The 27,626-nt window shown below is 36.2% G+C and overlaps 1 protein-coding gene across 6 annotated transcripts in view; it reads left to right on the forward strand.

The window, feature by feature from the left end:
- KLHL5 (kelch like family member 5) overlaps positions 1 to 27,626 on the forward strand; it is a 73,979-nt gene that overhangs the window by 40,606 nt on the left and 5,747 nt on the right. For 4 of the 6 annotated variants that reach the window (XM_019928334.3, XM_019928336.3, XM_019928338.3 and 1 more), the window contains 6 exons: positions 3,608 to 3,820; positions 12,809 to 12,995; positions 15,360 to 15,584; positions 19,828 to 19,990; positions 25,559 to 25,771; positions 27,292 to 27,463. In XM_019928334.3, coding sequence (XP_019783893.1) covers positions 3,608 to 3,820; positions 12,809 to 12,995; positions 15,360 to 15,584; positions 19,828 to 19,990; positions 25,559 to 25,771; positions 27,292 to 27,463 — 1,173 coding nt within the window. Of the gene's footprint in view, positions 1 to 3,607; positions 3,821 to 12,808; positions 12,996 to 15,359; positions 15,585 to 19,827; positions 19,991 to 22,910; positions 22,970 to 25,558; positions 25,772 to 27,291; positions 27,464 to 27,626 lie in introns of those variants that run through there. The other 2 variants (XM_073805162.1, XM_073805160.1) reach the window with 2 other exon arrangements.

Below are 27,626 nucleotides of genomic sequence, written 5' to 3' on the forward strand. Positions count from 1 at the left end.
TTTCCCATGTTAGGGAAGTTTTCGACTATCATCTCTTCAAATATTTTCTTGGGTCCTTTCTCTCTCTCTTCTCCTTCTGGAACCCCTATAATGCAAATGTTGGTGTATTTAATGTTGTCCCAGAGGTCTCTTAGGCTGTCTTCATTTCTTTTCATTCTTTTCTCTTTATTCTGTTCTGCAGCAGTGAATTCCACCATTCTGTGTTCCAGGTCACTTATCCGTTCTTCTGCCTCAGTTATTCTGCTATTGATTCCTTCTAGTGTATTTTTCATGTCAGTTATTGTATTGTTCATCTCTGTTTGTTTGTTCTTTAATTCTTCTAGGTGTTTGTTCTTTAATTCTTCTAGGTCTTTGTTAAACATTTCTTGCATCTTTTCAATCTTTGCCTCCATTCTTTTTCCGAGGTCCTGGATCATCTTCACTATCATTATTCTGAATTCTTTTTCTGGAAGGTTGCCTATCTTCACTTCTTTTAGTTGTTTTTCTGGGGTTTTTTCTTGTTCCTTCATCTGGTACATAGTCCTCTGCCTTTTCATTTTGTCTGTTTTTCTGTGAATGTTGTTTTCATTCCACAGGCTGCAAGATTGTAGTTCTTCTTGCTTCTGCTCTCTGCCCTCTGGTGGTTGAAGTTATCTTCCCCCCCAGTCTTTATTCTTCCCTGTAGATTTCTTAGTTTAACTTTTACAGCTCAGGTTCAAATATTTTTTCGAATAAGATAAATATAAATAAAATAAAGGTGGATTTTTTTCCTTTGTAATCATTACATAATTTACGTAATATCTCTTACCTACCTAAGAAGGAGTTTTATTCACATGCAAACATTTGTATGCATTTAGGTCATTGCTGTTCTTTACAGTAGAGGCACAGTTGCTCCTTTAAGGCTTAGATATAAATTAAATTTAAATTAGCTCGATGTTTATAAAGCTATTTTCATAGCCAGTTAGTTGTGGTAGTTTTTTTCTCCCCAAGGCCATTATTTGACATTATTCAGTTTCAACAGAGACATGAAATTGAATTCTAATAACAATAAGTAATTTAGAGGCAGGTTGTGTGATTTGAGTTGTTGCTGTGGGAACGGAATCAAAATGTATAGCAAAATTCAGTCTTCAATTTAAATAAATCCCTCAGTAATTTCATGTGCTTGAAAACTATTCCAAAGGAGGAAAGAGCATAATGCTAGCAAGTGTTTGGTAGCATGATAGCTGTTTGTATCGTAAAATGGATTTAAAATATGAAGTAAGCACAATGCCACAGAGTGAAATCAACTGTCACAATTAGCAAATAGTGCACATACTTGGGATGTTCACTCATCCTGCACGAATACAAATAGAAAAGGATGAAAAGTTCCTTCTTGTAATCCTGAAATCTGGAAACTTTTGTTCTTGTTCTGACTGCCACTGAACGTGACCTGGAAGACATCATGTAACCTCTACAAAAAAAAAATCTTAAGACTGGTTATGTCATTACAAATATTGAGTGTTATTGTGGATTGATAAAATAAATACAAACATTTGATTTTACAATTTTAAGTTTTGTTTCTTGTTCTAGAAAACCTGTAAAAAACATTGAATTTTGCTAAAATACTTGCTTCAAAACCAAATTAATACTTTTGAAAAGCACTTTGTGTTTAACCTTGAGTTCAGTAGTATTTCTATAAGGTATTGAAAAACCCCATTTTCACTTAATACAAATTATACCAGAGTGGAATGGGCATTGTTCTGAAATAGATATATCAACAAATAAACTATTAATTAAATGAATATTTATATAATCTTTTTCTCATTGATAAAATGCAATTAATTCCATTTGAAAGTATGGCAGTAGTTACTTCAGTGTTGTATAACTGTTGACTGTGCTATACACTATACTTTTGAACAATTAGAAATGTATATTATTTTGATTTCTTCAGAATCTCATCTAACATTATATAATAAATATCTTTCCATTTATCTATGTGGTCTTTGTCCCTAAAATTGTTAATGCCTGAATAATAGTCAATTGAGTTACGACCCCCTAGAGCTGGACATTTAGGCTATTTCCCATTTTTTTACTATTATAAATAATAATACAAAGAAGCACCATTAGAGAAGCATCAGCTTTTTCTTCCCCTTCTTGTGAATTATTTACTAAGGATTAAACTACTTGTGGTATAACTACGAGTTGAGAGCTTCAGCATTTTTATAGCTCTTGCTGTGTGTTACCAAATCATTTTATAATGTCGGTATACAATTGAGTAGTACAATTTGCTTGAAGCCATTCCAGCCCTTAGGTTTTATTAAAATATATTTCTGAAAAATGATAATCAGTCATATTAAAACAGATTCATTTGGGCATCTTTAACAAATCGTGATGAATTGAGGCAATTGAATGTAGTTAATTATTCATGTATGGTTTTCCTCTTAAGAATTTCTTGGAAAGGAGTGAAATGTCAACCCAAGATATATCTTAGATCAGTACCTAACTTGGGTTACTGGATGCTATGTGGAAAATACAATTTTCATCTTAATATAGAAGATAATTGTTGATAGTCCTTATCTCTAGCTCTAATTTAAATATCTTGAGCTATTTTTAAATAGCTCTGATTTAAACAGCCTTAGCTTTTTTTTATTAAAACTGTATGCTGAGACAGCCATAGTACGTTAAGAAGCATAAGAAAAACATTAAGGGACAATACTTGTAGCATTTGCGTTTGTATTATAACTGTGTAAGCAGCCCATGCATTAAGACTTGTAACCTTTTACAACAGAAGACTATTTCTCTTCTCTTTAGATTGTTTAGCATAATAGCCTAGTAAAAGTTATCTAAGGGCATTTTTATCTTCCATTTCAAATTATAAAGAGGCTGATTCTAGAATGTAGCCAGAACTGAGTCATCTTCAGTCTAAGGCTCTGGAGTCCCAGTGTACTGTAGGTCAACATTTTTGTTTTGGCTGTTTTTCCTATGAGACCAAAAGAACTTTGTACATAAATCATGTAAGAAGAGATTAAAGTTTTCAAATCAGACCTAAAATCCTTGGTGGTCTTATAAATAATATTAAAATACTTTTAAAGGCCAGTTTGGCTCATGGATAGCTCTAAGGACACATTCTCTTCCCAGGCAGTCTGAGAAGACTTCCGTGGTTCAGAATGGTCTTGGGAAATTTAGCCACCCTAGAGGCCATTTCTGGGTAAGAGAAATAACTTCATTCTCACCCAGGTATTTTGCTCCCCTCTTGGCCAAAATCTTCTGCACCACAAATCTAAACTCACTTTTGCTGTTAATCATACAAAGTGTCTATGTCATTTTTTCTATCTTCCTTTGAAAGACTTGCCAAAACTATTCCCTAACTTGAGCAAAGCAATGCCTAAAAGTCCCAAATTTATTTTTTAATTGTAATAAATGATACAAAGCTTTAATTCTACTTACATAGAAATAAGAATTTTAACAACATAATTACAGTTTAAATGTTATTTTCTGCTGTGTTTTTTCCCTTGCAGGCAATAATACATTGTAAGGAAGGGCTGAAGTATAAACTGTGTTTTGGCATCTAATTAAAAAATGTTTAGTTTCTTTTAAACTGTGATGGACAGAAGAAACAATATCAATTATATGCTCTTTTTCCCTCTAGGAACATTTCATGGAAGTAATTCGAAACCAGGAATTTGTGTTATTACCAGCCAGTGAAATTGCAAAGCTCTTGGCCAGTGATGACATGAACATTCCTAGTGAGGAGACGATATTGAATGCACTTCTTACTTGGGTCCGTCATGATTTGGAAGAGAGACGGAAAGATCTCAGTAAACTTTTGGCTTATATTAGGCTACCTCTCCTTGCGCCACAGGTAAACTATTTTTGATTATTTAAAATCAAGGTCATAATTTCAACAACAGTAATTGCTGAAACTTTGAGTAGTCAGCCTTCCACATCTGTGGGCTCCGCATCTTAATTTCAGTGAAGTGTAGATTGAAAATATTTTTTAAAAAATTCCAGAAAATTCCAAAATGCAAAACTTGAAGCTATCCTGTACCAGCAACTATTACATAACATTTACGTTGCATTTACAACTATTTACATAGCATTTGCATTGTATTTGGTATTGTAGGTAATCCAGAGATGATTTAAAGTATACAGGAGACTGTGTAGATGTTATCTGCAAATACTACATATTTGAGGTGAAATGTTGTATCCACACAAATCCTGGAACCAACCCTGTGTCCCCAGAATACTGAGGGACTACTGTATTCACTTTATGCTAATTACATTAATATGAGCTTATCTATTAATTACATTAATATGAGCTTATTTATTCTATTCAATATGGTTATTTTATATATATTCCTATGAAATGTTAAGGTGACAAGTAGCAAAAATAAAATTCTGTTTGTTTTCAACCCAGAAGGTCTGACTATCTAAATTGCATCCATTAAGTAACATTGTTGCTTTGAGGTTAGTAATTTTATTTGACTCAGCTGCAGACCTATCCTAGCAACTGCAGACCTATCCTAGCAACTGAAGAATTAATAAAGCTGCTAATGAAAGAAACACTGGACTCTAGGAACCAGAAAATTTAGATTAATTCATTTGCCACACATTTATTAAGTATCCACTAAATGCTGGATTCTGATGGTATATAAATTAATAACATGTTAATAGTTCTGGCTCTGACATCCTAAAACTCGGTGACTTGGCAAATTCACTTACCTCGGTTTCTTCATCTGTCAAGTGGAGATAACATCGTTTCTATCTCACAGGATTTTTATGAGGATCAGAAAAGTGCTCTGTGAAATAAAATGTGTTATAAATAATATTAGTATAATTATTACCATTATTTTAGAATTGAGATATCTAGTTGGTATATTCAAAGCAATCAGTAACATATTTACATGCATAGTTTCCCCTTTTTACAGTTTCAGCTGGAATATACAAAAATTTCCTCTGCATATTTTGCTACTTATTTTGAGGCCTTAAATAGAGTCCTTGAAAGTAAAGAAAGAATGAGTTGTTACTGCTTGAGATCAGATTTTTTGTTGTTGTTGTTTAAAGTGCCATGAGTTTAATTTTATTTGTATTTATCTTGAGCATTATATATTATTTTCATCTGTTGTGAGCAAAAGTTACTGTTTGTTCTCTACCTTATAGAAACAAAAATCAGTGCTGATGCTTTATAAGAAAGACCTCTCTTCACAGACAGAATATTGTTTGAATTCATAGGAGTGAAACTACACGAACTGGTGACAATTCAGGAACAATAACATCATAAAACATTTCTCTTAAAATCAGATTTAAAGATGAGAGGACTATTTTTGCTGATATACAACAGAATTTTTTTCTTATCCTTTTCTAAATGAAAGAAAATAAAATCTGAAAAATCCTAGTGGACTTTGAAAAGAATCTGTGCAATTAAGTAAACTGACAATTTACTTCAGTCCTGTAGCTTCAAATATTTATGATACTATATTTGCATGACTCTAAGAGATCTTTAAAATTTCTTTTATCCAGGATACTGCTGATAATCATAGCCATAAGATCTTAGAGTTGAAAGGCACTTTGGAGAACATTTAGTCTAACACCTGTTGTACAAATGAAGTAACAGACCAAAAAAGTAAAACCATATGCACAAAATCGCAAAGTGATTGCATGAATCCCTTCTGCGTTGTAGTTTTCTTTGGCTTTGTTACTTGGCTAACATCATATATTAGAGTTATGAGACAGAGGTAGGACTTGAACCCAAATAAAGTTCTATGCCTTTTCCACTGAACTATTCTGCCTTTTGAATGTACTTTGTGTAAATTTGCGAGGTGGGGGGAGGGACATCAGGTGGAGGAAGAAATAGATTAAAAAATAAATCGGGGCTTCTCTGGTGGCGCAGTGGTTGAGAGTCCGCCTGCTGTTGCAGGGGACACGGGTTCGTGCCCCGGTCTGGGAAGATCCCACATGCCGTGGAGCGGCTGGGCCCGTGAGCCATGGCCGCTGAGCCTGCATGTCCAGAGCCTGTGCTCCACAATGGGAGAGGCCACAACAGTGAGAGGCCCGCGTACCACAAACACAAAAAAATAAAAAATAAATAAAAAATAAATCAGTAATTACAATATAATGAGATGAAGGCTGTGATCTATACATAAACACGGTATTATGAAAATAATTGGAGTGGCCCACCCAGACCGATGGTGGGGAAGCTAGGAGAACCTCTGAAGTGTCAGTCAGTTTGCAGGCTGAGTTCGCCACCCAAAAGAATGGACATAATAGCCCAAGGAAGAAGGGGTTCTAGTTATAGAGCCATGAGCAAATTCGTGTTCTGGAATTTGAAGATAGCTTGCATGGCGAGAGTACAGAAATAAAAGGGCAATGTTGAGAGATGAGTCTGGAGAGGTAAACAGACCGGATCGTGAAGGAACTCAGTCATGCTAAGGTGTTTGGATTTTATCCTAAAAGCAGTGAGGAAGCACTAAAGGGTTTTAATTAGGGAATGGCATAATTATCCTTTTAGTTTAGAAAGATCCTATAACTGCATTGCAGAGAATGGATTGGAGGAGTCAAAGTAGAAATACACTAGGAAGGCTATTGGATTCAGACCAGTGAATTAATCACTTTCTGGAAGTGGAGGTAGAGAAATTAATTACCAGAATCAAGAGCTATTTAGAAGGTAGAATTGATGCAACTTAATGACCAACTGAATGGTGTGGGGTAAAAAAGAAAAAAAAAGAAGGGTCCAGAATAATTCTGATTTGTGCAACTAGGTTGATGAAGGTGCTGTTGATTAAGACAGAATACAGGATGAAGAGCTGATTTTGAAGGTGGGGAAGAAAGTAGAAGAACCATGTTCCCAGAGCTTCTCAACACCTTGAATCCTCTTAGAGTCTAAGAAGTTTTGAAAACTACTTATTTATGTTGTTGAAGCCAAGGGGAAGAGAGTGACACTGATCAAAGAGAACATGAGGGTACTAGGGGTGGAACCCTAAGAATTACTAATATTTAGTGGTAGTCCCAAAGCTGCCTAAATACCTGTAGTACCATTAAAAAGAGATTGCAAGTTCTAGAAGGAGGAAATTTTTTTTGCAGGGGAGCTGCATTGGGTCTCCTTTGCCACGTGGGCTTTCTTTAGTTGCGGCGAGAGGGGGCTACTTTTCGTTGCAGTGCATGGGCTTCTCATTGCGGTGGCTTCTGTTGTTGCAGAGCACGGGCTCTAGGCCCGCAGGCTTCAGTAGTTGTGGCTCGTGGGCTCTAGAGTGCAGGCTCAGTAGTTGTGGTGCACGGGCTTAGTTGCTCCGTGGCATGTGGGATTTTCCCAGACCAGGGATCGAACCCGTGTCCCCTGCATCGACTGGCGGATTCTTAACCACTGCACCACCAGGGAAGGAGGAAATTTTAACATCATCAGATACTACAGAGAAGACAGATAAGGATGGAAAAACCACTGGATTAGCCCAATGGTTCTCAAAGTGTGATCCCCAACTATAGGATCAGCACCACATGGGTAATTGTTTAAAATGAAAATTATTAGGCCCCCAGTCTACACCTACTGAATCTGAAACTCTGGGGGTTGTTATTAAAACACAAGCCAGCTGTATTTTAATAAGCCCTCAGGTGCATCTGATGCCCACTCAAGTTTGAGAACCACTGTCTTAGCTTGATGAGTAGCTGTGATGGAAGCCACATTGCTCTGTATAATTTAAACAAGTTAATAACACCTCTTGGAGCACTGTTTTTCTTTTCTGCAGTGGTAATACTCTGTTGCACCATCATGGCATTTAGAGATACTAGCAGGTTTTTTTTCTCTCCCTTGCTAAAAGTAAAGGGCAAGTTTGCAGACTTAGAGTTGTCAAGTGATGAAGTATTGAAGTAGACTCTGAAATCATCAAGAAAATGTTGGATTGTATTCTGAATGTTTTATTTTAAAAGATAGGAAAAGGATGAAGTTGCTAAGATCTTAAAAGTTCTCATCACACACCAAAAAATTGTAACTCTGTGGGGGTGGATGTTAACTAGACTTACTGTGGTGATCATTTTCATATATATATATATATATATATATATATATATATCTCAAATCATTATGTTGTACACCTGAAACTAATATATTCTCTGTCAATTATATTTCAATAAAAAACAAAAGTGAAAAATGAAAACAAGTCTAGTGCCTATCAAATAAATGACTAATTTTTTTTAATTGACATTAGATCCAGTTACCTAATGAGTTTACTTTTGTGAAATAATTCCTTTTTCAATGAGGTTTTACCCTACTCCATTGATAAGAAACATTCTATTTACCCTAACTAGAAAGAGTTCAACTGACATATAGTAATTTTATTGTAGTGTCTCCTTAAAATGATATAGGAAATCATATATATCATTGTAATCCTCATCCAAATGATCATTTTAGTGTGGCTTTTTTTTTTTTAAACTCTGAATAATCCAGAAGACAAGTGTGTGTGTAGTTTTATTTTACCTTCGAAAGCATTTCAGACTTTTCTGTTTGATCCCATTTTAAATAATGTTCATAGAAATACAGTTGGCCCTCGAACAGCATGGGGATTAATCTGTGTATAACGTATAACCTCCATATCTGAGGTTCCTCTATATCTGTGGATTCAACCAGTGGACTGTGTAATACCGTGGTATTTACTACTGAAAAATATCTGTGTATAAGTGGACCTGTGTGTTTTGTATCCATGTTGTTCAAGGGTCAACTGCATTAGGACATTATTTTAAAGATTTTGGCACCTAAATTCTTAATGTTCCCAATGGTTACCCTGTATTACAAGTGTCTTGGTCTCCACTATTCTGTTCTCAATTCTCATTATTGTTTTTTACTAAAATTCAGAAATATAAAACGAGTCAGTATTTATATTTAGTATTTTATTTTACAAGTTTTGTAAAAATTTTTTTTGCAAGTTTGTAAAAAAAACTTCTTTTAAAGGCTGTAGAGTTCATAAATCATTCACATTCTGTTTTTCACTCTTAGTAGTAGTTGAAGGGACAGTTTTAGTGAAATAGTCATATAGTGAACAAGTATGTGAGTGAAGATAAAAATTTACAAATGGAAAATGTTTCTTCTATTTTCTAAATGTTTCCATTTTAATAATTTGCCATTCTTTTATGGCAGAGAAGGTACATAGTATTCACCTAAAATGAAGAGTATATGAGAGTCTGTATTTTGTAGTGCTTTATCAGTACCTTCTGAATGATTTTCCAAATGATATCTGGTACCTTCTATTTGATTAATCTGATACTTAGATTAATGGATGCATATTTCCTTCCATTATTTCATCTCTCTACTTAAATATAATTAATTCCATTTGTTCAAAAATTATAGATAATGTCAGCATGCTAAGAAATATATTTTGCTTCATATTGCAGTAACTATTGAGTTTCACAAGACTTTACTTTCTATAATTTTTTCACATTTATTTTTTTTCAAAGGACTAAAGCAATTATATATAACCGAAGTAATATAAACACTAAGATTAATCTAAATGAACCAACTCAATGCATATTCATTAATGGCTTCTCTAGCAAGTATAACTATATTTTGTGTGCACAGAATAATATAGAATAATTAATACCAGAATTTATACTCTGGCTTAGGTCCTGAGACTTAGGTCTTAATTTGGCTTTTTTGCCTTTAGCGTGCTGTTCTCAGTTTCCAAATGCCACAAACTATTTTACAGTGACTTTTGTTAGAGACTCTTCCTTCTCTTCCATTATCAAAATATGAACATACTCTCAACATTATTAGCCATTAAGGCAATGCAAAGTAAAACTGCATTTCCCACCCACTCAAGTGGCTAAAAAGAGAAGACAGTAATAATTGTTGGTGAGAATGTGGAGAAACAGGAACCCTCATAGATTGCTGGTGTGAATATAAATAGTGCAGCCACCTTAGAAAACAGTTTGACACTTTCTTAAAAAGTTAGCATAAGTTTATGACATGACCCAGCAATTCTACTCCTAGGTATATACCCAAGAGAAATGAAAACATATATCCACATAAAGACTTGCACACAAATATGCTTAGCAGCTTTATTCCTAATAGCCCAAAACTGGAAACAATATAAGTGTCCATCAACTGGTGAATGGATAGACAAAATGTGATGTATCCATACAATGAATTATTATTCAACAGTAAAAAGAAATGAAGTAGTGATACATGCTACACATTGATTAACCTCAAAAACGTGCTAAATGAAAAAAGCAAGATACAAGAGACCGCATATTGTATGATTCTCTTTATACGAAACATCTAAGGGCAAATCTACAGAGACAGATTAGTGCTTGGAAGAGGAGACAGGAACAGAGATTAACAGTAAACAGACATGCGGGATCTAATCAGGGTAATGAAAATGTTCCAAAACTGTTTTATGATAATGGTTGCGCAACTTGGTAAATTTACTGAAAATCATTGAATTGTATACTTGAAATGGTGAATTATAAAATATATAAAGTATACCTTATATTATCAAATACAATCCTACAGTGTATCAAAAGGATAACACACTATGACCAGGAAGGTCTTTTTCTAGGAATACAAGAATGGTTGAGTATTAGGAAATCTGTCAAGGTAATTATATCAGTAACTTCAAGGAGAAAAAGCCATATAATCATATTAATAGATGTATAAAAGATACTGGAAAAAATTAGCAACCATTCTTAATTTTAAAACTCTAAAGTAAAATAGGGAGAGAAGAAAACAACCTATCTATAATAAAGATGGATTACTAAATGCTATAGTAACTATTATCTGAAATAGTGAAACACTAAAAAACATATCAATTTAAACCAGAAAAATGGATACTCTATATCACCGTAATTATTTAACATTGCTTTGAAGGTTTTAGCAACTACAATAATAAAATAAAAATGAAATAATTGGCATACATATTAGAAAAAGATGTAACTATCCCTGTTTGGTGATTATTATGATTATATGCCTAATAGCTAGAGTTTGATAAGGGAATGTGGTAAAGTTGTAGGTTATGATACAAGTATACAATGACAAAAGATATGTAAAGTGGAAATTCAAAAATCTATTTCCAATAGCAATAAAAATAATTTTAAAAATATATTTAATATATTATTTAATACATTTAATATAAAATGAACATATTTAATTTTAAAAGGCATAATAATACCTATATAAAGAAAGCTATAAACAGTGGAAAGGCATCTTGAACAAAAAGACTTAGCATCATAAAAATGTAAACTCTCCCAAAATTAATAAATTGAATGCAGTTCATATTAGAATGCCAACAGGATCAAGATGGCAAAGGGGAATTAGATAAATCTGTCTTAAGTTTATATGGAAAGTAAAGACTCAAAAATAGTCAAGGGCTTCCCTGGTGGCGCAGTGGTTGAGAGTCCGCCTGCCGATGCAGGGGACACGGGTTCGTGCCCCGGTCCGGGAAGATCCCACATGCTGCGGAGCGGCTGAGCCTGTGAGCCATGGCCGCTGAACCTGCGCGTCTGGAACCTGTGCTCTGCAACGGGAGAGGCCACAACAGTGAGAGGCCTGCGTACTGCAAAAAAAAAAAATAGCCAAGAAAACTGTGAAAATGAATAGTGAGGGTAGATTTATATCATATAAGCAGGAAATGCCATAAAGTTGCTGTAATAAAATATAGTATTAGAAAAGGAATAGACAGATTAGAGGATTAAAGAGCAGATCTCATATATCCTGAGACTATTTATGACCAAGGTTCAATTCAGTTGGAAATGGAGGGAATTATTTAGTAAGTGGTGCCAGTACAGAACTAGCTATTCATTTGGAAGAAAAAATATTTCTCAACTCATCTTCTGTTTAAAAATTAATTTCATATGGCTCAATATCCTAAATGAAAGAAATAAGGCAATAAAGGAGCAGGGAGGGGGATGGAGAACCAAGTACAAAAAGAAAAAAAATAATTTTTTAAAAGGCAGGGAATGACCATATTTATGCATTTACATAAAATTACATAGGTAAAAAAATAGGATTCAGTGAAGTACAAGGAATTTTAATTCATTTAGAATAAATCACCATTTGGAGTTCTTTGCTGCTCAAAAAAATTGGCAAGTTTTGTTTTTGCTGTTGGTTGCTGGTTGAACATTCTTTAGAGAGGTCAGATAAATGCAGTCTAATTAGTCAACTCCTACTTATTATTCTTCAGTTAAAACTATTTCTAACTTAAAGAGTAAAATGATTTATTTCAGACAATCTGGAAAATATAGAAACATACAAAGAAAGATTATTTAAAACACCAGTTTCCCCACTACCCAGAGATAAGCACTATTAAGATTTTAAAGCATACCACTTCTCCTCAGTTTCTGTTTTTCAATGAAATGTAAATTTTGTAAATGTTGAATATTTTAGTTAAAAATAGATGTCCAGACTTGGATTTTTTTTAACTTTTCACTTTATCTTATTTTTTAATTTTTTAAATTAATTTATTTTAATTTTTTTGGCTGTATTGGGTCTTAGTTGCGGCACACAGGATCTTCATTGAGGCATGCAGGATCTTTCCTTGTGGTGCACAGGCTTCTCTCTAGTTGTGTCGCGTGGGCTCCAGGGTACGTGGGCTCTGTAGTTTGCGGCATGCAGGCTCTCTAGTTGAGGCTCACGCAAGCTCAGTAGTTGTGGCACGTGGGCTTAGTTGCCCCACGGCATATGGGATCTTAGTTCCCTGACCAGGAATTGAACCCACGTTCCCTACATTGGAAGGAAGATTCTTTACCACTGGACCACCAGGAAAGTCCCTTGGATTTTTTTTTTAATGAGATCATTTCCATTTGTGAACTAGTTTATTCTTTCAACCCTACTATTTTCTTGGTCATTCAATACACATACTATTTCTTCTAGTTCCTAGCAGACATGGAAAATAATGCACTTTTTCGAGATGATATACAATGTCAGAAACTAATTATGGAAGCAATGAAGTATCACCTACTACCAGAGAGACGGCCCATGTTACAGAGTCCTCGGACAAAACCTAGGAAGTCAACTGTTGGTACATTATTTGCAGTTGGAGGAATGGATTCAACAAAAGGTATTAAATAATCTTTTATTGGAAGGAATGGAAAAATGAATATTTTAAAAATTTTTATTGAAGTGTAGTTGATTTACAATGTTATGTTAGTTTCAGGTATACAGCAGAGTGATTCATCTATACATATACATATATCCACTCTTTTTATAGATTCTTTTCCCATATAGAGAAAAGAGTATTACTCATTACAGAGTATTGAGTAGAGTTCCCTGTGCTATACAGTAGGTCCTTACTAGTTATCTATTTTATATATAGTAGTGTGTATATATCAATCCCAATCTCCCAATTTATCCCTCTCCCCTTTTCACCCTGTTAACCATAAGATTGTTTTCTACATCTGTAACTCTATTTCTGTTTTGTAAGTAAGTTCATTTGTACCATTTTTGAAGATTCCACATATAAGTGGTGTCATACAATATTTGTCTTTCTCTGTCTGACTTACTTTACTCAGTATGACAATCTCTAGGTCCATCCATGTTGCTGCAGATGGCATTATTTCGTTCTTTTTTATGGCTGAGTAGTATTCCGTTGTATATATGTACCACATCATATTTTTTTTTTTTTTTTTTTTTTTGCGGTACATGGGCCTCTCACTGTTGTGGCCTATCCCGTTGCGGAGCACAGGCTCTGGAAGCATAGGCTCAGCGGCCACGGCTCACGGGCCCAGCCGCTCCACAGCATGTGGGATCTTCCTAGACCGGGGCACGAACCCGTGTCCCCCACATCAGCAGGTGGACTCTCAACCACTGTGCCACCAGGGAAGCCTGCGGTGGCTTCTCTTGTTGCGGAGCACGGGCTCTAGGCACACAGGCTTCAGTAGTTGCAGTACGCAGGCTCAGTAGTTGTGTCTCATGGGCTCTAGAGTGCAGGCTCTGTAATTGTGGCACACGGACTTAGTTGCTCCACGGCATGTGGGATCTTCCCAGACCAGGGCTCAAACCCATGTCCCCTGCATTGGCAGGCGGATTCTTAACAACTGCACCACCACGGAAATCCTCAAAAATGTTTTTGAACAGCTACTGTATACAGTGGAGTCTATTATATGCCACTGAGAATGCAAAGATGGAAAGAGACTTGGTATTTATTACAAATAACTTAAAATTTTTGTAAAGTAAATAAAAAATAATAAAACTCAAATATATAAGAAAAATATTTTATATATATGCATATATTTACACACACACATATATATATAAACCTTCAAAGGTTTCTTGCCATATATGTATATGGCAAAACTATAAATTTTAGGAGATATCAATAGCGTCTGTGCTCTGGTGACCTAATTGTAGCAAATACTTTAGAATAAATGTTTGTCTTGATTGTAATTTTGTAAGAATAGCACTGATAGCATGTTGTATTAGAAGCTTAGAAGACAGAAGTAAAGTAGATACTAATGGAACTCTTCATACCTGGGGGTTGGGTGTTTGTTTGTTTTAGAGGAGTGGGTCTTTTTTTTTCTTAATTCCACTATTCTTACCTCATAAAGAGAACAGAAGAGGAAGAGTTCCTCGGCTCTTCTAATTCTTGAAAAAAATGTAGACACTGTCCAGCAGTTATTCCCTAAACTTTCCACTCTCACAGCTCCCAAAGCACTTGATGTACACTTATGCTCTTGTCTTTCCTGGTTGCAGTGGAGTGTGTATCCTCTCCCTCCTCCTATCAAAGCCCCTCCCCTGTGCCCTGATACTGCCCTTTCCTGCCTCTTCAGGAACCTCCCACCATTAATGAGGATCCCTTCATCTCCTGTATTTTCAGCTTCCTTCCCCACAACTCGATCCTTCCCATTGACTCAAGTTTTTCTACTTTTAAAAGCAAAACAAAACGAAACCTCCCTCCACTGAGTAATTCTTATCTCTCTCTTCCTTTTTGTAGCCAGACTTCTTAGAGGAATCGTCTATGCTCACTGTCTCCATTTCCTCACCTCTCTATCATGTCTCAACTGCTCAAACAAGGGACCCTGCCTAAAGTCATCAGTGACCTCCATGCAGCTAAATCCAGTCATACTTTTTAGTCTTCATCTTACTTGATACTCTCAGCAGCTATACACTTTTTTACTTTGGTTTCCACGGTGCTAAACTACCCTGCTTTCCTCCCACTTCTGCCTGTTGCTACTCAGCCCCCTTTTACAGATAATCCTTTCTCATTTGACCTCTTAGTACCAGAGCCAGGTGTACTCTGGTACTAGAGAATAGTAGGAGATGAGGACAGAGATACAAGCAAGGATGAGCTCATGCAGGGGCTTATTGTAATTTATTAAATGTATTACTGTCACTGCTAATAATATACTTTTATATGTCTAATTTCATAAAACACTCAAGCACGGTGAGCTTTTTATTTGCCTAACTTCTATCTATCACTATTAAGGAGCAACAAGCATTGAAAAATATGATCTCCGTACAAATATGTGGACTCCTGTAGCCAATATGAATGGGAGGAGGCTGCAGTTCGGCGTTGCGGTGTTAGATGACAAACTGTATGTGGTTGGAGGAAGAGATGGACTGAAGACTTTGAATACTGTAGAATGCTACAACCCCAAAACAAAAACTTGGAGTGTGATGCCTCCTATGTCTACACATAGGCATGGCCTTGGTAAGCATAACTGCAGATTCATTCATAAGGCCATACCCTAGGCTTGCATGGCATTTTCACATTCTTTACCAGGCAGAAGAGCAGTGTGGCAGCTGCTGGGCCAACAGCAGTCACCAAGCATTCCTGCACATGCTCCCTGTCATCTGAGAAGCAGAAGCAGAGAAAACAAGCCTGTACATAAATGTATATTGTGCAACCAGCACAAGTGAAAACATGAATATTTAAGAATTGTGGTGTACCACGATGGAGTGACAAGCCACCTTTTGACATGTGGGTTCTATGTTGACAATTAGTGTTATCTAACCTAATTGAAATGCATACTTATTTAAAAACCTTTAGCATTATTGGTTTTCATCTATATCCCTTAGTTTTTAAGCAGAAATGAGTACGACGCAGAAAAATTTTGAGGTGACACAGAGAATGTAATGATAGAGGCTTTTTTTCTTTAATTCAGTAATCCACTGAGCAGATATTGATTAGTGTGTGCTATATGCCATGCTCTGTGTTCTGTAGGTATACAAAGATGAGAAAGATGAGGCTTGCAATGTATGTGTATCGTCCAGATTTTGCTGCACAACAAGCCACTTCAAAACATGGAGGCTTAAACCAAGAACCATTTATTTAGCTCATGGATCTGTGTATCAGCTGGGCAGTTCTTCTGGTCTGGACTGTCTTAGAAGATTTCTGCTGGGTTTTCTCACGAATCTAGGTTGGGCAGGCAGGCTGGTTGGCTGGTTGATCTAGAATGGCCTCACTCACGTGGGTACTGGTAGACAGGCTGTCAGCCTGGGCAGCAGAGGCAACTGGGCCATATGATGCTAATCATTCAGGCTAGACCAGGCTTCTGCAAATGGTGGCAGTCACAGGGTTTCAAAAGCAGGAAGAGAAGGCATGCTCCAATGCACAAACACTTTTCAAGCTTCTGCTTGCCTCATGTTTGCTAACATCCCATTGGCCAAAACAAGTCACATGGCCAAGCCCAGATTCAAAGGATAGAGAAATAGACTCCTCCTCTTGATGGGAGGACCTACAAGAATCACATTGAAAATAAGCATGTATTCTGGGAAAGGAAGAATATGTGACCTTATCGTCAATTTATCACAATTTGGAAAATGTTTAAAATAGTTGCAATAAAGAATTTGATAGGTTATCATAAAAGATGAGTTAAAAGATGAATGAGTAGCAATGAAAGGATAGTTGAGTTTGGATAGCATAGGTTTCTACTATACTCAATTTATTAATACTGAGCACCACAGTAGAGGTTGCCCAAAAGGCCAATGAAAAATATCTAGGCATGAAGATTGGTATGGTAGTGGATACAGCAAAAAATCAAAGAGACAAGGGTTTCTACTAGTTGCATTTAGGTTTCAATGAAAGATGATCTTAAATTCCAAGTTAGGTAAGTGAGTAAAACCAGACAGTTGGGGCTAAGGTACTGAGAGAAGAGCTTAAAATTAACTATATGAAATTTAACAAAGAAAACCATAACACATTACTCTTGAGTCCATAAAATCAACTATTACTATTACGTAGGCACAGAACAGGAAGATATATCTTAAAAGCAACATGAACAGGACTTACAAATTTGTGTTGACCATAAAATCCAGGGTCAAAAGTGTGATTCAATTGCAAACTTTCCCCTACTATGGGGAAAAGAAAATCAATTCTAACTTAAGATAAATCTTATAGATATAGTATTACATAGAATGAGAATGCCCATGATCCAGCTATGTCTTGTGCAGATGTGATTGTGCATGGAATACTATCATTAGTTCTAGGTACCATACAAAAGACTTTATTGAACTGCAGCAAGTTCAGAGGAGAATGATCATATCACGTAAAGTGTCTTCTTTAAACCTTTATTTCCATTTTTGTGTCATTCAAAACAGCTTTGTTGTAACTATTTACCTTGTAATATTATTTACCTTATAATAATGTTTTAAATTTGAACTTATAAAAGAAATCTTTATGTAAGTAAATTTTAAATTAATTATACTCACACACATATATATAATTGAATATGTATTATATATAATTGGAGATAGATTAGATAGATAGATAGATAGATCTCCTATAGCCAGTACTGGCAGAACACAAATGAGTGGAATGATACATTGGTTTTGGTCATACATGAGTGGTGACTATGTCATCTGGCCATGATTTCACAAAAGTAAATGTCTTCGTATCACAATATTTGTGTTTTGGCCTTCAGGTGATACATATTTATATCTCACCTGACTATGGTCATATCATACCTCTTCTCAAAACCCTCTGCTGGCTTTCCATCTCATTTAGAATAAAATCCAAAATCCTTACAATAGTCCCGACCACCATGTGATTTGACTCCACCCTTCCTCTCATCTCCTACGCTGTCCCCCTTACTCACCCTCCACAGCCAACTGGGCTCCTTGCTGTATGTACCACAGACGCACTAAGCATGCCTCAGGACCTTTGTACATACTGTTCTCTTTATCTCACCTTCTTCTCCCCCAGATACATTCATGTCTGGTTTCCTAACTTCATTCACATTTTTGTTCAAATGTCACTTTATCTGAGAGGTCTCCCTTGATCCTCTCTACTCTTTTACTTCGCTCCTTTTTTTTTTTGCGGTACGCAGGCCTCTCACTGCTGTGGCCTCTCCCGCTGCGGAGCACAGGCTCCGGACGCGCAGGCTCAGCAGCCATGGCTCACGGGCCCAGCCGCACCGCGGCATGTGGGATCCTCCCGGACTGGGGCACGAACCCGCATCCCCTGCATCGGCAGGCAGACTCTCAAACACTGCACCACCAGGGAAGCCCTAAATTTTTTTTTAAGATATATTTATTTATTTATTTTTGTCTGTTGGGTCTTTGTTGCTGCACGAGGGCTTTCTCTAGTCATGGCAAGCAGAGGCTACTCTTCGTTGTGGTGAGCGGGCTTCCCATTACGGTGGCTTCTCCTGTTGCGGAGCACGGGCTCTAGGCGCTCGGACTTCGGTTGTTGGCGCACACGGGCTCAGTTGTTGTGGCACGCGGGTAGAGCGCAGGCTCAGTAGTTGTGGCTCACGGGCTTAATTGCTCCTTGGCATGTGGGATCTTCCCAGACCAGGGATCGAACCCGTGACCCCTGCATTCGCAGGCGGATTCTTATCCACTGTGCCACCAGGTAAGTCCCACTACTTTTTTTTCTCCTTAGCACTTACCAATGCCTGAAATATACTTTGTATCTGTTTCCTAACTAAAATGTTAGGTCGAGGCTTCCCTGGTGGCGCAGTGGTTAGGAATCTGCCTGCCAATGTAGGGGATACGGGTTCGAGCCCTGGCCCAGGAAGAACCCACATGCCACGGAACAACTAGGCCTGTGTGCCACAACTGCTGAGCCTGTGCTCTGCAGCAAGAGAGGCCACCACAGTGAGAGGCCCGCGCACTGCAATGAGGAGTGGCCCCCGCTCTCCGCAACTAGAGAAAGCCTGCGTGCAGCAACGAAGACCCAAAGCAGCCAAAAATAAATAAATAAATGATTAAAATAAAATAAAATATTAGGTCCATCAGGGCAGAGGCCTTATCTATTACGTTCTACTAAGTGCCTGACACTTAGTAGAAACTCAATAGCTATTTGTTGAATAAACGAAATTTGGCTTGGTTCCCTCGCGATGAAACACGCGAATAGATTGTGGTATCTAATCTACAGCAAAATCTTATGAATTTGAATTAAAGGGAGAAAAGAATAAAATTGCAGTTTTCTAATATATTATAAATCCAAATTATTGAAAAATGTTTTAAGTATGGCAATGTGTGCATCTTGTATTTTTTTAAAATACCTTTCCCCTGTTGGACCTCAAAATACTGCCTCTAAAACTTTTTTTTTTTTTTTTCTTGGTACGCGGGCCTCTCGCTGCCGTGGCCTCTCCCGTTGCGGAGCACAGGCTCCGGACGCGCAGGCTCAGCGGCATGGCTCATGGACCCAGCCACTCCGCGGCATGTGGGATCTTCCCGGACCAGGGCACAAACCCGTGTCCCCTAAATCGGCAGGCAGACTCTCAAACGCTGCACCACCAGGGAAGGCCTGCCTCTAAAACTTTTAAGAGCTACAGTGCTATTGCTCCCCCTCACCCACCCACCTATCTACCAAGAAGAGTTATGAGGAAGCCAGATATCTTTATCATAAATTTTTGCCTAGTTAAATTTGCATGTTAAAGGTTCATTGTACTTACATTTCAGTTAAAAGATTTTTAAGTCATTGCTTCTTTCCTGTCTCCTTGTAGGTGTGGCTGTATTGGAAGGTCCTATGTATGCAGTAGGAGGGCATGATGGTTGGAGCTATCTGAATACAGTGGAAAGATGGGACCCTCAGGCTCGCCAGTGGAATTTTGTTGCCACTATGTCCACTCCCAGAAGCACAGTAGGTGTGGCAGTACTAAGCGGAAAGTAAGGAAATATTTAAGGTTCCACTTAAAACACAATAAATTAAATGTATTAAGCTATGTCTTGTCCAACTTAAAGATATATAGAAATCATGAGAGAAATAACTGAGTGATGTAAACAACCTTTTTAAATAGTCTCTTTTTATAATAGCTCTAAATATAAATAGCTCAACATTGTTAGTCTTTTATTCTAATGTGCAGATACTATAAATTTCTAGTTATCATTTTGAGTGAATAAATTTTATATGAATATTCAATGTCATCAAAATCTGGTGGTTCATATAGCTTTAAAAGTATATGGTCTTTTAAAAGTTGTATGGTCTCTCTCATGTTTCCCTAAATAATTCTTTCCATTTCTTCTACTGATTTTTCCTTACTTTTACTTCCTTCTTATCTTGGTAAACTGCTGAAAACTAGAATGCATTTAGAAAGAGGTGCTTTCTTGCTTCGTATCTGCTCTAAATAGAGTAAACAAATTTGGATAGAGCCACCACTCAAATACTAAATACATAGTATCTTTTTCAGGCCTTTCTTCCATAAAATGAAGCCCTTATGGTTATTAAATAAAAGTTGTTTGTTGCATACCTTTACTCACTTAAAATGTTTTATCATCATTTCCAGGAAGAGGAAAGAACCAAGGTTAAAACATAGAGACTTAAAAATTATTTGTTGGATTGTTACTGATTATCAAAAAAATGAGAAAATGTTAGTAATATTTTTATATTTTATGACCTAAGGTCTTGTTTCCTCAGGACCTGTTAGTTGCATCCTTTTTTTTTTGGTAATTTTTAGCACGATTACAAGTAATAAGATATAGAAATAGAAACCCATTTTTTAAATATATCTGATCTCAATACACCTCCCCTCATTTGTTTTAGCTAAAGAAATGGCTTCAAATTTTATCACTACATTTCTCTCCTAGTTCTTTGGTAGAAGAGTCAGCCACCAAAGAGTATAGAAAGTGAAAAAAAAGAAATTACTATTTCTGGCTAGAAATATTTATTTCTAATAGAAGACATAAGAATAACTCCTTCTCTAAAACCTGATTTCCAAACCTACAGTATCCTGGACTTCTAGGCATAGAGGTATCTTACTTTCTTACCTTTTCTTGCTCTCTAATGAGAAATAAATATTTCTGTATTTAACCTACCTGAAGCACAATTTATTGAGTATAATTCTGAGAGTACCTAATAATATCAGAAGCTAAGGACTTCTTATCTACTAAGTAGTAAGACAGTTGATTTTGAAAGTATCGTATATCTACGTTGTGATTTTAACTGGTCTATTGGGGTAGACTGGTCACTTTGTCCCTAACCTTAACTCTCTTCCTTTCATTCTTCATTTTAGAGACTCACCTAATGTTCTGCCTAAAACACAAATAGGACCATGTCACTTTCCTACTTAAAACCTTTCAGTAGCTTATCTGACCAAGCCTCCTTTTTGATCTTGCCTCTGTCCACCTCTCTAGCCTCTTCTCTCTCCTCTACCCATGCATAATACACTCCAGCAAAACTAATCCATTTGTGAAAAATACATTTTGTTTCACATTCCTATTATCTGTTAACCGACACCATCTTTCTTAGAATATTGTTTCCCCCACTTTCCTTCCTGGCAAACTCAGCATCCTTGAAACTTGCTTAAAAATCACCTCCAGGAAACCTCCAATCCCCACTCTCATCTCTTCATTCCCCCTGCACTGATTGTCCATTCCATCCTCAGCAATTTTACTGTATATAATTTGTATATAATTGTATTGCAGCGTGTACCACTCTATTATTGTAGTTATTGACTGGTCCATCTCCTATAGCAGATCATGGTCTTGAATGACCTGATCTGACTTCTTGTTTCTTACACCTAGCACAGTATCCAGCACATAAACCTGAAGTGTGCAACCTTAGTGAAGAATATCCTGGTACCAGTTATATGCAGTAGTGCTTTAATCACCCCAAGAAGAGGATGTGTTAATCCATCAACCACCATTTTTCTAAGCTTGCACTAAAATAAAGTAGCAATGTTTTAAAATATTTTGTTAGTTTCCATTTTGGGGTACAAATCCAGAACCTGGAAAAAATAGAAATTATGTTGTTAATATTTTAAATATGCAGTTGATTGAAAAAATTAATTATGCATCTTCTCTCTACCAGTCCTTTGTGATTTAAAACAAATCATTTCTCTGTGCCTCAATTTTTTTAATTTATAAAATGAAAAGCCCAGTTAAATACTGTTTTTGTTATTTTAAATTATTTTACAATGCTTCCTGATGCAAAATATAGTTCGTTTCTTTAGGGAAGAACTGTTTTAATGTTTTATGAGTTACACTCTGTATCTTAAAATTTTGAAAGTGTTAAAATTTTTATTTCTGCCATGTTTGACAGAAAGAAGCTTTGTCTAAACTTCCAGTTGCTCAGGCTACTTTTAAGCCATTGGCTGGCAAATACTTTTGGCAATAGAATCTTTCTTTCAAGTGAAATCTTACAAAAACCTCGATACTTAAGGCAGATGGAGGTTCAAGTTTATAATAAGCTTATTTTAAATTTATTATAAGTTTGAGTTTATAATACTTACTGTAAAAATCAATGTAGAAGCATAAGTCTGTTTTAAAGAACACAGATTATTTCTGTTTTGTTTTGGTTGTCCAGTATGAAGAAAATCCTGATTCGCAGATAAGAAGCTGAAATTGGTAATAGTTATTTTAACTACTAGAGCAATTTAATTGGAATCACAGGAAATTCTTCAGTTAAATTGCTCAAGTAGTTTGAAAGTAGTAGACATTTTTTTCTCAGCTGAATCTCAAACAATATCTACCAACCACTTGTATTCTTGATCATAATTTTAGAAGTCAGGTGAGACCTAAATCTTATTTTTAAATATGTAGTACAATACTATTGCAATTTGACATAATATTTCTCTTTTTATTGTAATAGATATTGTCATGGGGAAGAAAGATGAGTTCTGAATTTTGCATGACGTTTAATTGAGCCAGGTGATATTTTTGAAAATTAAAACTACTTTTTAATCTTTAATTTTAAATGAACCATTTTGGGGGTCCCCTAACATCCTCCACAGAGTCCTGGTCTTAGAATTCAGTTTGAAAACCATTGCGTGAGATATGATTCTTCAGAAAGTGTTACAATACATTTTAGCCCTTAATATTATCTCAGTATGAATGTTGTTTGTACATTTAACATCTCCTAAAATACCGTTTTCTAAAAGAATGCAAATAGAGACAGAATTTACTTTTCCCCTTTAACACATACCATGTTTACCATGTGCCAGGCAATATTCAAAGTACTTTAAATTTGATCAGCAATAATCCTGTGAGGCAGGGCTTCTAGATTTTATGGATGATGAAGTTCAGGCAGATGGAGATTAAATAACTTGTCCACAGTCACAGCTAGTAAGTGATAAGTGGAAGAACCAGGATTCAAACCCAGAGAGTCTGGCTCCAGAGTACATGCTCTAAATCACTGTACTACACCACTTTTCACAAGAAGACCCATGAGTTCACTGTGAAGAGGGTAGGGTGCTGGAAGCCTATGATACTATATGTGTGTGTGTACATATATTTTTAGTTATTGACATTTTCTAGTTGATTCCTTCTAATATTCTATGATCCATATTTAGGTAATTATTCTTCCAAGTATTAGTTAAAGATGAATACAGCTTAATATTAAGAACAGTAGCACAAAAAATAGTTTTTAACAGATAAAATTTTTAACAGATTAAAGTTTCAAATAAATTTCAAATTCCATACTATTAATATATTTTAAGTTTAGAACAAGACACTGCTACAAACATGCTTTGCTGTTTAAAATATGGTCGTCTTATTATTTAAAAACCAGTTTGAGTGGCATAGGTACTTTAAATTATGAATTAAAATTATGAAATCTGTCTTTAAAATATGTATATTTATCCAAATATAAATACTTAGAGTTTTAATGGGCAGAAATTTGATATAGTTCAAATATTATTTCTCAAGAATTAAAAATAGCTAAATATTAACTAAGGCATCCATAAATTTAAAATGTGTGGGCTTTTGAACAAGCAGCGAACTGAATTTATTATTTTTTTTAAATGATAGAAAAAATATCTACAAAGAGCTTCCTATGTGAATAGTAAGTGTAAGAAGATTTTGTGCTTAATAAAGAATATTCAAATGTTTAAATATTTAAAATATTTTATATATATTTTAAGTTCAGAGTAAAAAGACTTTTAAATTAATGCAGTATATTGATTGATAATAAATTGGTTTACTAGGCAATGTTTAGGACGTTAACATACCAATAAATATAAATATGGTATGTTAACGTCCTAAACGTTGCCTAGTAAATCAATATATTTGAATCTGTAGTTTTATTCTCATATTTCACTATTACAAGTACATACCAGATGACTCTTGACTGTCCAACTGCTCATTAATATAACTATTGTCCTGGTTCTGCTTCTTCCTGGGTGACTATGTACAAGTCTCTTAATCTCCATTAACCCCAGTTTCTTCACCTGTGCAACAGGGATACAAATGGTTTGTCATAGCATCATTATAATTATTAAATTAATGCATGTAAAGTGCCTCGCCTGTGGTAGGTGCTCAGAGAAGGTTAGTTTCTTTCATTTATCACCAAGTCCTATCTTAGCTATTTAAGAAATGTCACGGTATATTTATACACAATATTTTATCTATTTTAAGACATACTTTAACATCTCTAAAATTGTGACGCATTTTACACTCAATGATAACTTATCAAACAGATGGCAGCTGTGAAAATGTTGTCATTGTTTTCATGTGAGTTTGTTTTCTTTTTTATATATGTACAGAATAATATATGATATATATATGTGCCATTTAATTGGTAGCACGTCTTTCTCTTTTTTATAAATGTATTTATTTATTTAATTTTGGCTGAATTGGGTCTTCGTTGCTGCACGCGGGCTTTCTCTAGTTGCGGCTACTGGGGCTACTCTTTGTTGCGGTGCTCGGACTTCTCATTGCAGTGGCTTCTTTTGTTGCAGAGCATGGGCTCTAGGCACGTGGGCTTCAGTAGTTGTGGCACACGGGCTCAGTAGCTCTGGCTCGCGGGCTCTAGAGCACAGGCTCAGTAGTTGTGGCACACCAGCTTAGTTGCTCCGCGGCATGTGAGATCTTCCTGGAAGGGATCGAACCCATATCCCCTGCATTGGCAGGCAGATTCTTAACCACTGAGCCCCCAGGGAAGTCCCATCTTCTTTCTTAATGGCACATAAATTGACAGTATTTCTTTTTTTTTTTTTTTTTTGCGGTACGCGGGCTTCTCACTGTTGTGGAGCACAGGCTCCGGACGCGCAGGCTCAGCGGCCATGGCTCACGGGCCCAGCCGCTCCGCGGCATGTGGGATCTTCCCAGACCGGGGCACGAACCCATGTCCCCTGCATCGGCAGGCGGACTCTCAACCACTGCGCCACCAGGGAAGCCCGACAGTATTTCTTATCGTTGATAGGCACCTTGAATTCAATGAAATACCATAAGAATAACCTCTGTCCTATGCATAATAATAGCACCATCTCTTATTTATCATCCCATTTGTTGTTTTTACAGACTTTATGCAGTTGGTGGTCGTGATGGCAGTTCTTGTCTCAAGTCAGTAGAATGTTTTGACCCTCATACTAATAAATGGACACTCTGTGCACAAATGTCAAAAAGGAGGGGGGGAGTAGGAGTCACTACCTGGAATGGATTGCTGTACGCCATCGGAGGCCATGACGCACCTGCATCCAACTTGACTTCCAGACTCTCAGACTGTGTGGAGAGGTAATTTCCTGTGAAGGAAAACTAGGAATAAAAAATCAAACCTAAGCCTCTGACACTTCCACAGGAATTGGTAACTCTTTATTGAGCATCCACCATGTGCAAAGCAGTTCCTTAGGAGCTCTGTAAACACTGGGTGGTCTGCTCAGGCCATCTCTCAGTCTGTCACCAAGAGCCTACTCAGTCTTCTCTCAATCTGACCTTAGAATTGATTATACAGTTTATTAATTGAATCATATGACAAACATTTATTGTGTATCTATTTTGTACTGGACATTGTACCTAATAAGAAAAGGGGTTTGACAAATTTCACAGAGAATTAATTACAGGCTGGAGGCCAAATAAGCAAAAAGGAGAGGGACATTCCTGACATATTTTGATATAAAATGAAGTAGTATGAAATACTAAAAGAAAATAAAGGGCTACTAAGGCTTGAAATCTTGATCAAGTCATCCTTGTTCAAAACTCAAATATGGGCCTAGGTAAAGAGCCCGACGTCAGTGGAAGCTCTGGACAGTGGCTTAGGCTCCCATCTGCTATGGTCAGTGGAATGGGGAGAATTGAAGGGCTTTAGGAGGTAGAGTCAATAGGAGTGTGTATGAACACTCCAAAGCAGGAAGGAATATGTTTCATTCAGAAAACTGGAAGTCGGCCACTGTCATTGGAGAACAAAGAATGATGGAGAGAGTAGCAGGAAAGGAGTGGGGGGACATTGGGGCAGATCATGCAGAATCTTGATGCCTTATTAAAAACTTTGGATTTTAAAGAGCAATGGGAAGTTAATGAATGTGTGTATAGATTATTCAATAAATTATAAATGATAGAAGAAGAATAAAAAGTGAAATGAAGGTTTGTTGATGACAACAAGTGCTTTCTATGAAATAATAAGCAGAGTTGGTTGGTGTTTTTTGAGAGAGGATGATAGTTACACCTGCATTTCACCTGTATTGGGGAGAAAATAATTCAGACTATGCTTGTTACATGTTATAATCCAGGAAAGGGATATAGAAGTCTTTATATACTTTGCCCCATAAATTACAGGCCCACTACAGGACTGCACCCAGTGAAAAATTGTTCATTGATACAAGTATTGGAAGCAGTATAAGTCATCTTAGCATGATGTATCTGCTCTCAGATAGACAATTTGGGGCAGTTCTAATTAACATACTTCATGAAAGGAACAAGAAGCTCCAAAAATGGACAGTTAGCAATGATTGAGGCTGTAAGTCATCTTACATAGAGCTTCATGAATTGATTTCCTCAAATTTTCAGTAGGCAACCTGAAACCTTAAAGCAGTTTTCAACATTTACATTACCTCTTTTGACTAGTTTAAGTGTTATGCATCTGCAAAATAGCTCTATTATGTTGTAAGTTAAAAGTTTTCAGGAAAATATTGATATTTTTTTCTAAAATATGTTCAAATGTATTTTATATAGCAGATGATAAGATTAAAGGACAAAACTATTTTTATGTAAAATATTGTGAGAACAATATCAGCTCCAGTTCTAAAATTTTCTTTCAGATATGATCCTAAAACGGATATGTGGACTGCAGTGGCATCTATGAGCATCAGCAGAGATGCCGTGGGAGTCTGTTTACTTGGTGATAAATTATATGCTGTCGGAGGGTATGATGGACAGACTTACCTTAATACAGTGGAGGCTTATGATCCCCAGACAAATGAGTGGACCCAGGTATGGCATTTCATTTTTCATTATTACACTTACTCTGTTTTTGTTACAAACAGTTGTTTGGTAAAACAAATCCTCTCAATTATGTCCAATATCAAAATATATGGCATAAACATGATAAAGTCATCTTTTAACTAAATATAAGAAAACAGAGGGAATGTTTAAT

This window comes from Tursiops truncatus, chromosome 5 (genome assembly GCF_011762595.2).
Source record: "Tursiops truncatus isolate mTurTru1 chromosome 5, mTurTru1.mat.Y, whole genome shotgun sequence".
Lineage (NCBI taxonomy): Eukaryota > Metazoa > Chordata > Mammalia > Artiodactyla > Delphinidae > Tursiops > Tursiops truncatus.